The sequence below is a fragment of the Canis lupus genome, chromosome 10, assembly GCF_003254725.2.
Source record: "Canis lupus dingo isolate Sandy chromosome 10, ASM325472v2, whole genome shotgun sequence".
NCBI classification, from domain to species: Eukaryota; Metazoa; Chordata; class Mammalia; order Carnivora; family Canidae; genus Canis; species Canis lupus.
Window position 1 is genome coordinate 29,502,878 of NC_064252.1, and position 10,402 is coordinate 29,513,279.

Here is a 10,402-nt window from a genome sequence, read left to right on the forward strand (position 1 = left end):
TCCCCGGGGGCCCGCAGCCTGCGATTGGGCCGCTCTGCGCCCGCGAGCTCCGCCTCCCGGACCGGCCTCCGAATCCGATTGGCTGGCGGCTCGTGACGTCATGTCCCCGGCCTCCTCCGGGCTCCATCTTGCCGGGCTGACAATTTGGCGCGAAACTTCTGAGCCGGGGGGAAGCGGCGGCGGCGGAGCGGGACGCAAAGATGGCGGAGGGGCGGCCTCCGGGCCCGGGCGGTGCGCGGGGGCCTCGCCTGTACCCCCTCGAGCCTTCCCACAAGGCCGAGCCCGGAGCAGGACCACTTGGGGGTTCAGAAGCCGTGGGTCCCGGGGGGAGCCCGCCGCCCCTCCCCGAGCCCTCCCCGGCACCCCCTCCCCGAGCCGCCCCGGCACCCCCTCCCCGAGCCCCCCCCATACCCCCCTCCCCGGCAGCCCCCTCCCCGGCACCCCCTCCCCGAGCCGCCCCGGCACCCCCTCCCCGAGCCCCCCCCATACCCCCCTCCCCGGCAGCCCCCTCCCCGGCACCCCCTCCCCGAGCCGCCCCGAGCCCTCCCCGGCACCCCCTGCCCCCTGCGCCGAGCCCTCCCTGGCATGCTCCCTCCTGAACTGAGGTTGGAGAGAAATCCAGAGTAAATCTCTGGGCCCAAAGTTGGCTGATGAAGGGACCCAAGGATGTTTTTTTAGACCCAGAGGATGATTTTTTTGTTTGTTTTCATTGTAAACGACTTTTCATTCTTTGGCAATGCTTAATATTTGCAGAAATTCACAACCAGGTGCCCAACCTAGCTTGAAAAATGGCAAGATTGGGGGCACCTGGGTGGCTCAGCGGTTGAGCGTCTGCCTCGTCTCAGGTCATGTTCCCGGGGTCCCGGGATCAAGTCCGCATCGGGCTCCCCACAGGGACCCTGCTTCTCCTGCTGCCTGTGTCTCTGCCTCTCTCTGTGTCTCATGAATAAATAAACCTTTAAAAAAGTTTCAGGTTCATTTTTTGTTATTTATTTTTAAGGATCTTATTTATTCATGGGAGAGAGAGAGAGGCAAGCTCCCCATGGGGAGCCTGATAAGGGACTCAGTCCCAAGACCCCAGGATCATGACCTAAACCAAAGGCAGATGCTGAACCACTGAGCCACCCAGGTGACCCTCAAATTTGCTTTTCTCATTAATACTACATGAAAGCCCCTTGGAGAACAGAACAGATTTAATTCATTCTTATTTTTTTTAAGTTTATTTTTTGTTAGGTAATCTCTACTCCCAAAGTGGGACTTGAACTCAAGACCTGGAGATCAAGAGTTGCTTCTTACTGGCCATCTAGGTGCCCAACTCCTCCGTAGATAGAATACAGATTATTCCGCCATTTTCTTGTCAATAGAACCAAGATGGTTTGTTTCTGTTTCTCCCCTGCCTCCTTTCCTTTATCACTACAAATAATGAATATGGATGTCATGTTCCCCAAAAACCGGAAAGCAGGCCTTGGGTGGGAAGGGCTACAGCTGCTATTTGAATGCCTGCTCTTGGCAAATATAATCTCATTAAAGTGTGGCTCCTGGGCCTGGTTGGTTGCACTTTGGAATCTCAGGGAGCTTTTCACAAACAGGATTCCAGGGGCAGAACCTCCTTGGGTGGGGCCCAAGATCCCCACCCCACCCCCATGATCCTGACGCCACTGTCCACACGCTGACGTCGAGCTGCCGGGCCCTCTACCAGCTGTGGGAGGGAGGGGTGTTATTTTCATTTTGCCAGGGAACAAAAGACAAGTGACTTTTCCAAGGGTTCCAGACTTTGTGACAAAGCCAGGCGTGGGTACACAGCTCTCCTGACTCCCAGTCCTCACATACCAGAGGTGTCAAGGGAACACCTTGTCCCCTGCTTTCCCAACTGCACCTTCAGGGAGGGGTTTTCACTTCCCCATATTGGGAAGCTGCACTATTAATATTTCAATGGCTTTCATGACTTGGAAAAAAACGTGGGTTTTAGAACTGGACAGACCTGGTTTAAATCCTTCCAGCCCCCCCGGAGTGATAGCACCCCCACGGGTTTGCCGCGAGGATCACATGAAGGGACACAGGAAGTGACCCGCGTGCTCACAGCACAAAGATCACTTAGCAAAAATCGCAAACCCCTGATCACTCTCATTTTGTAACAGGCGCTCATGTGATAGGATGTTGGCCTTCTACCTGCATCTCCTGTGCTGCTCAAGACAGACAGGTGACATAGATCTCACTGTATTCATGTTACAGGTGACAGAATGGAACCCAGACGGGTTAATAACGAATCTCAAAGGCAGAGCTACGAAGCGAGTGGCAGGGATGGGAACCCAGGGATCTCCCTGTCCCAAACATTCACTGTATCCACTAGATAACATTTGGTCCCCGAATCTGCTCATCTCGGCCTAACGGGGCCACGGCATCCTCAGTAAAGCTGAGTCTTACATCAAAGGTCAACACAAAGATTCACATACCAGCTGCCTAAAGCTCACCACCCACATTCTCAGAGCAGAGACCAACATCTGAAACTGGCCCCTTCTACCCGCACCATCACCCCTTCTCCCCACCAGGCACTCAAGAAACGAACGGGCAAGAGTTAGCTCCCCAAGGCTAACAGAGCCCAGGAAAAACACTTCAAGTTTCTATCAGGCACTGTAGTTTATTATTTCACACAAAAGTTAGAGACGAAGGCCACAGTGTTGTTAAACACCTCCCATCCCACCCACCCCCAAAACTCACCCTAACTGTGCTATAAAAACAGAACAAACAAAATACCACAGTTCAGGTGGAGCCAGGAACAAAACACAGCTCCGACAAAAACAAGACAAACACAAGACACAACATCTTTTTTGATATAAAAATCGCCATGGCCCACGGAGAAAGTGGTCATAGTATGTCAAGGAGACCACACACCCAGGGCATTTGGAGGTTCAAGACAGCCACCACTTCTGGCCATGTCTTCTGGGCTCTACTGCAGGAACTGGGGGTGCTGAGGGGCCAGGCAGGACCCCTCATCCCACTTCAGAAGTTCATGTCATTGAACTGGATGTGCTTTTGGTTGGGGAAGATGCCACAGACTCTCCCTTTCCAAAGAGAGGGATGCAGGGTCAGGGCGGGGGTGGGGGGCACAGACAGCCCCCTGTGCCTAAAGTAAGGAAGCCAAGAGATAGTCCCTCTCCAGAAACAAGGTCCTCCATTGAACAGAGTTCACAGCCTAAGGAGCCAGTGCCCGTGCATTCACATGACATAAAGTCCCACAGCCACCGTTGCCACCAAAAAGCTGAGTGTAAGGACCCATCGGAGGAGCGGTGCCTGGGACGGAAGGTTGAGCTGGGGCTTCCCTCTGGGAGTCTCCGCGGGAGTCGAGTCTGAAAGAGAAAGGAGGAGCATTGTCACCCACAGCTGGACAGAGGTGGCGGTATGGGATGTCACAGCAAAAGGGCCTCAGCAGGCTCCTGTACAGTTCCTGCTCCATGCCAAGATTCTGCGACAGCGGACAGGGAGCCCTCTGGCCACTGCTCTGATCCCCTCAAAGACGGGGAGCTTCCTCCTCCTGCAGGCTGTCTGCTTTTCCATTTCAGCCAGCCCACACTGTGGGAACACATCCTCCAGGGGTACTTGGGACCCCGCTCTGAGAACTGCGGCATGAGGATAAGGACCCCTCCCCTACCAGGGAGCCAACCCGTCCCATCGGGACTGGCCTCATTCCCATGCTCCTGACGGAGGGCTCCGCATGGTCCTGCACAGGTGGGAAGGCCACAGGCAGGTGGGGCAAGGTGGTTCTAGGAGCAAAGGCCTCTGGTAACCTGCCTGGCAGGTGGCAGGGCTTCACCTCTCTGTTCACTCACTCCCCTCCACCCCCAAAAGCCACAATCCTACCCACACATGTGTCAGGCTTGGTGAGGGTACATTTCATGGAGCACTTTGGTCTTTCTAGAAGTATTCCAGATGTTCTCTCTACCCATGTCCCTCTCTGGGGCACCTGAGGGAAGGTCTAGCATGCAGTAAGGCCTGGGGTTCCGTCTTCCCCATGTCCCATGGCACAGTGGCAGCTAGAACTGATCCCAGACACCCTGTCCCACATCGGGGCAGAGGGTGCTCTGCTTCGGAACCATGAAAGGGCCCTCAAAGGAGCCTACATTAAGAGGCTTTGCCCCTGGGTGCCTGGGGAGCTCAATCAGTTGAGCGTCCAACTCTTGATCTCAGCTTAGATCAGGATCTCAGGGTCATGAGTTCAAGTCCCACGTTGGACTCCACACACCCACAAGAGGCCCTGCCCATGCCTTCTGAGGGTTCTTTATGTGCATGTCTGTGCTTCTCACCAGTGAACCAGAACTTGCTGACCACCCTTAATTTTAGAGACGGGGAAGACAGGTGGGGAGAGCCACCCTCGGAAGGAGGGCCTCAGGCCCCTGGGCCAGTGCCCGACTGCTCATTTAAAACACCCAGAAGACAGGATAGCCAGGAGGTACTGGGGGCAGACAGCTGGGCCGCAAGCCCCTCCCACGGAGCCCATCAGAGGGCGGGGGGCTCACCTTGTGCTCTGCTGCCAACCCGTTGTCGTAGCCCTGAGGCCTGCGAGGGGCTCTGGTCCTCAGTGTCCTTGCTCAGCAGCTCCTGCAGCTCCTCAAACAGCTAAGAGACAGAAGACACACAAGCTTGAGCTAGAAAGAGACGGTGCTAGGCCCCAGGCACAGGTGGGCTTCTAGGTTGTGCTAGGAAATATTTAGGACCTCACGAAATTGTAAGAAAACTCATGAGCAGTCCCATTGCCTTCCCTCAGCTTTGGAGGGAGAATGTGACAGGTGCGTTGGCCTCTCCTGCCTGCTCCCCACCACATCCTTGCCCGGTAACCCGCTTCCTGCCTTGAGGGTCCACCGGGGCTCTTCGTGCCCTTCTCCCGTGTCCCAGGGCTTGTGTCCCGCAGCCTGCTGCCTTCCCCCAGCTGTCCCCTGTGCCAGGCAGCCCCAGGAAGGGTGCTTCATGGGGTTCCCTGGCCAGGCTTTGCACCTGCAGCTCCTGCAGGCTAACCAGAGCTCAGGCAGCAAGAGCCAGCCTTCCAGCGGGGTGCTGGCCTCCAAAGCCCCCGTTCTTTCAGAACCTCTCTGAAAGGCACAGATTTTCTCAGAGGCTTGACCAGGTTTTGTCTGCCACTGACTGCAGGGTCAGGAAGGTGCTCCAAAACAAGTGCTGGCTCCCAGGCTGAGAACAAGAAGCCAGGAGGGCAGGAGACAGGACCCCAGTCCCTGCAGCACCTCAGGGAGGATCGGGGAGCTATGGGATTCTACAACATCGGTTAGAAGGAGCCTCACCCCACCCCGAGCTCCACCCATTCATCCTTTAAAACCACTATCCCCCTGGTTTTAAGGAAATGCTTCTAGAAAGTTGCTTCCTGGGGCCCCTGGGTGGCTCAGTGGTTGAGTGTCTGCCTTCAGCCCAGGGCGTGATCCTGGAGTCCCGGGATCGAGTCCCACATCGGGCTCCCCGCATGGAGCCTGCTTCTCCCTCTGCCTGTGTCTCTGCCTCTCTCTCTGTGTGTGTCTCAGGAATAAATAAATTAAAAAAAAAAAAAAGAAAGGAAAGAAAAAGAAAGAAGAAAGAAAGAAAGAAAGAAAGAAAGAAAGAAAGAAAGAAAGAAAGAAAGAAAGAAAGGAAGGAAGAGAAAGGAAGAGAAAGAAGAGAAAAGAAGAGAAAAGAAGAGAAGAGAAGAGAAGAGAAAGAAAAGAAAAGAAAAGAAAAGAAAAGAAAAGAAAAGAAAAGAAAAGAAAAGAAAAGTTGCATCCCACTTTCCTGGTCAAACAGTGACCCTGCAGTGCCAACCTGACCACACACAAACACACACACAACATCTGTGTTGTCATAGAAGGCCACAGCTGTGCCCATCACATCCCAAGAGAACGCAGCTAACACGACAGGGCCGGCCCTGTGCCAGCTCCTGCCATCAGGACTCGACTGGTATAAAGTCACCCGACCCTCCCAACAGTGCTAAGAGGCAGGTACTATCATATCCCCGTTTTACAGACGGGGAACCTGAGGTAAGAGCACCCAGCTGTAAGTGGGCCCACACTCCCCCACGACCCCAGCGCCTTCCCCGCCGTGGAAGAGAACTACCCACCCACAGAGCAGCCTGAGGCTGGGGCAGGGGGACACAGCTGGCAGCCCCTCACCTGAATGTTCAGCAGGAAGGCAGTCTTGGCCTCTTCGATGACCCTCTGCCTGACCTCGGGCGTCATCTCCAGAGAGTTCATGCGGGAGCGATACAGCTGCTTGAACTTCGTGGCACTGGCGATGTTGGGGAAGGTGAAGAAGTCGACGCCCTCCCCGGAGCTGGGCAGGTCCAGGGCCTTCTGAGCAATCTTCTTGAGGACCTGGCCCCCCGACAGGTCACCGAGGTAGCGGGTGTAGGCGTGGGCCACCAGCAGCTCTGGCTCCCTGCGCCCCACCTCCTGGAGGCGCTGCACGTAGCGGCGGGTGGCCTGCGTGTAGGGGATGGCCTCGTGCCAGCGGGGGCCGTACCAGAAGGCCATGTCCCTCTCCAGGGCGGCCTTGCGGTGCAGCTCTTCTGGGAAGTAGAGGGGGGCGTAGACCGGGTTCTCCCTGTTGTGCTCGATCTCCTCCTCCAGGGCCTCGTAGACGTGGTACAGGGAAGCCATAACCAGCTGAAACCAGGGTGAGCAGGTCAGGCTGCAGCCTTGTGTCAGGACCCGGTCCCGCCCCTTCACTGCCGCCCCGGTGGAACCCTCATGCCCTCCCGGAGCTGGGCTCCCACCTCCAGCTCGCCCCCTCCGATCCCCCCACCTCCTGCTCGCCCCCTCCGATCCCACCTCCTGCTCATCCCCCCAATCCTCCCCCTGCTCACCGCCCCCCATCCCCACTGCACTGTAGACAGCCGGAGTGTCAAAGTCCATCGTGCACCTGCTGAACCTAAAACCCTTTTATTCCACCTGCTGAACCTAAAACCCTAACTCAGGCCTCATAAAGATCCAGAGGAGCTGCTCTCCCCACTTTACAGAGAGGGAAAAACTAAAGCTTGGAGAGGGTATGATACTGGGAGACCTCACAGCCAGCAAGCAGTGAAACTGGATATGGGCCCAGGCGTTGCTAGGAGCCAGCACAGCTCTGGGGCAAGGGGGCCTGAACGAAAGCGTTCACTGGAGCCTCACAGTGCCTCTGCACTTTGACCCCCGGATAACTATCCGTGGGCCGAGGCTCCTTTCCAGAGACCCACTGCGATCTCCACCACCCTGGGGGCTGGGCAGGGGAGGACGGCCCAGCACACCTTGGCTTGGGAACTCTAGTTTGAGTTTGAAGGAGGACAAAGTGTAGATGTCCTGGTTGAGGTTTTCCAGTTATTTCTGAGCCGCAAACGCTCCCAGCAGCCCCCCTTCTCAAAGGGGCACAAAGCCAGGCAGCCTGATACAAGACAGCCTGGGCTATTGAGGGTGCCGACCCACTTCTAACCTCGGCTCGGGCCATCCTGGGCTATGTGACCTCAGGTAAGCCGCTCGCCCTCTGTGGGTGACTGGAGGTCTGAGTGACTGTCAAGTCAAGCCTTGGTCCCCTCCCCTGCCAGAGGGGATAATGATGTCCTAAGGGGGGCTGATGTGAGAGCTGCCCTCAAGCAGGGTGACAGGGGCAAAGTAGTAGGCTCAGCCTGGGATTTAGCCCTAGGTTCCAAGGCTGTGGTGATAAATGCCACTTCCATCGCATCACCTATGTGAGCACTGGGTTCTCTCATGCGTCTGTGTCCACTTTGAACTCAGTGGCTTAGAGGCAAGATCCAAAGTTCCAGGGGCTGGGGATGGGACACTCCAGCAGTCACCTCCCTGGCTCCCACTGCCCCCAGACACAGTACTACAAAATGGGCGTGGCATGTGCCATCCTTTTGAGAGAGGGAGGAAGAGGACAGGGAGGGGGAGCCAGGACTAGACCCAGCGAGGGAGCCAAAGGCCCAACCCCCTAGGATGGCAGGACACGTGTCACTGAAGTATCTCTCTGGTGGGAAGTCAATGGGGGGGTGCAGAGTGCAGAAGGGAGGGGTGTCAGGAGTAGGGGGATAGTGCTCCCCACCCAGCCCCCTCTGCTCACCCCGAACGAGCCTTTCCTCACACTGCTGTCTGAACACCCGACACCTGCCTGGTTCGAGTGCCTGCCTTCTGTTTGCATGAATTCCTCAGCCGTGCTGGGAAATAGCAAGATCAACGCCTCGCACAGAGCAGGTGCTTAAGACTCTGCTCTTGAAGGCACTTCACAGGTGAGATGCCCACAATCTCACTGTGAGGAAACACCTGCACTCGGGCTCGAACCTGTGCCACCCTCTGCCTTCAGAAGCACATCAGAATTAGGTCAGGAGCACAAGCTCTGTAAGAGCAGCCTTGGTTTGATTTCAGACTCTCCCACTTAGTAACTGGCTGTGTGACCTCTCAGTCGCTACATCACCCCCTGAGCCTGCCCTTCCTCATTGGCCTTACCCAGAGCTGAGGCACAGATTAGAAATGAAGTGTGTAAAATGCCCAGCACAGGACAGGTAGGTGCTCAGTGGATGGCTCTAGGGCCCCAGCCCCTCCTCAGTCCTCCATAGCAAGCTGTGAATTTGCTGTGTGACCTTGAGTAGGTCACCTCGCCTCTTTAAGCCTCAAAGTCATCTGCAAAAACGATTCCCCTGGACATGCCTGTCTGGTCCCTCAGCATCCCTGGTCCCAGTCCCCACTTAAACCACTGGCCTGAGTGCCTCAGGCACACCCACACCTTTCATACACTCCACCAGGGCTGATCCCGCCAGGCCACATACCTTAAAGCCTTTTCGGGTCACCTGGCCCTTCTGAAAGTTCTTCATGAACTCGGCATTCTCTGCCTGGGTATGCACCTCCTTGGTGGCCTCCTTCAGGGCCTCTGACAGATCCTGGGGCATGCTGCAGAGAGGACAGAGGGAGGGTGAGCAAGGGTCGCTCTGAGCAGGGTTCATCCCAACACTGAGCTTCTGAGGGTGCCACCTGCCTATCAGCAGGCCTCGGAGAGATACCAGGCTTCTCTGCAGGAACAAGTCCAGCCTGCCATCTAATACACAGGCAACCTTCCCAACTGCCTTATGATGCTTCAAGTCATACAACCAAATGGGAAATCCTGGTACCAGATATTGTTTGGTGGTGATGGGGGGGGGGGGGTGGCGGCTGTTAGCAATGCCCAAGGAGAAGTAGCAGTGTGAACATTCATATTTTATGACATAATTGCTGTTGATTGGCTTTAGACCCAAGATCTAATTCATCCATTCTGTTGGCATTTCAGATACGAATCCCTTAAAACGTTATGCCCATCCTAAAAGGGGCTGGGTTAAAAAAAATCTGCAAAACTGTTTTACTCCAGGAAAAAGTCCGTCTCTGGGAATATTTCTGCCATATGTCCGTATCCACCTCCCACAGAGTTGTCATTTCTCCCTTCTCTCCTGCACCCCTTCCAGAGACATCCCCCCCAGTTCTGTTCATGCTGCACTCCCGGGGGAAGGGAAGGAGCCAGGCAGACTGTGGTTTCAAATCCCAGCTTGGACACCTGCTGGGGGGTGGGGGTGGGGGTGGGCCTTGGGCTCGCTGCCTCCCTGAACTGTGCAGTCCTCCTCGGTAGCGCGGGGGCAGGACGCACCGCGGCGCGCGGCTCAGGTGCGGGGCCGCTAGTGAGAGGAGGATGCGGCCGCCAGGGGGCTCTCCTGGAGCACCCGCCGCTGCCCCCCAGCGCGGCGGCCCCAGGGATCCCGGGGGAAGCAGGGAGCACCTCCAACGACGTTCAAAAGTCAAAAAAAAAAGTTGGCTACCATAGGGACACTTGCATCTGGGCACCCACCCTGTGCCAGGGAGCCCGACGGGTAAATCACCTTCATCCCTCTGAGGACCCCACCGGACCAGACCGAAACCCGGCCCCCCCGTAGTCCGAAGCCGAAGGAACTCGGCGATGGCGCTTCCCGGCGGCGGGCAGGGGCGGCCCAGCCGGGAGAGAGAGCCCGGACCCCGCGCCCCGCGCCCCGCGCCCCGCGCCCCGCGCCCGGTGCCTGCCTGTCGGGCTGAGGGCGCTCCATCCGGCCGGCGCTGGGTGCTGCTGGCTGCGGCGCTGGGTGCTGCTGGGTGCTGCCGGCTGCGGCGCTGGGTGCTGCTGGGTGCTGCCGGCTGCGGCGCTGGGTGCTGCGGGGGCTGCCGGGGGCTGCTGGGCGCTGCTGGGTGCTGCCGGCTCCGGCGCTGGGTGCTGCGGGTGCTGCGGGTGCTGCCGGCCGCGGCGCGGGCCCCGGGGTCTGCGGAGGCGCGGGGACGTGCGGCGGTGGCCGCGGCTGCCGGGCCGCGCGGCCCATTTATCCCGGGGGCGGGTCACGTGGCGGCGGCCGGCAGCTGCTCCGCACACTGGGCCGAGGTTGCGACACCCGCGCCGCGCCCGCCCCGGG

General features: G+C 57.6%; 1 protein-coding gene across 1 annotated transcript; it reads right to left on the reverse strand.

The window, feature by feature from the left end:
* Positions 1–2,617: 2,617 nt before the first annotated feature.
* Positions 2,618–10,308, reverse strand: HMOX1 (heme oxygenase 1). Its single transcript, XM_025461329.3, has 5 exons — positions 10,023–10,308; positions 8,771–8,891; positions 6,147–6,638; positions 4,515–4,614; positions 2,618–3,347 (listed from the first exon to the last, which is right to left on the reverse strand). The coding sequence occupies exons 1-5, from the start codon at positions 10,043–10,045 to the stop codon at positions 3,217–3,219; spliced, it is 867 nt and encodes a 288-aa protein (XP_025317114.1). The 5' UTR covers positions 10,046–10,308; the 3' UTR covers positions 2,618–3,216.
* Positions 10,309–10,402: the final 94 nt, after the last annotated feature.

Excerpts from the sequence above, each read along its gene's own strand:
- HMOX1 (XM_025461329.3), bottom strand. The coding sequence starts at position 10,045 with ATGGAGCGCCCTCAGCCCGACAG. Across the intron at positions 8,892-10,022 it reads GAGCGCCCTCAGCCCGACAG|CATGCCCCAGGATCTGTCAG; the intron begins GCAGGCACCGGG and ends TCCTCTCTGCAG. Across the intron at positions 3,348-4,514 it reads GGTTGGCAGCAGAGCACAAG|ACTCGACTCCCGCGGAGACT; the intron begins GTGAGCCCCCCG and ends TTTCTCTTTCAG.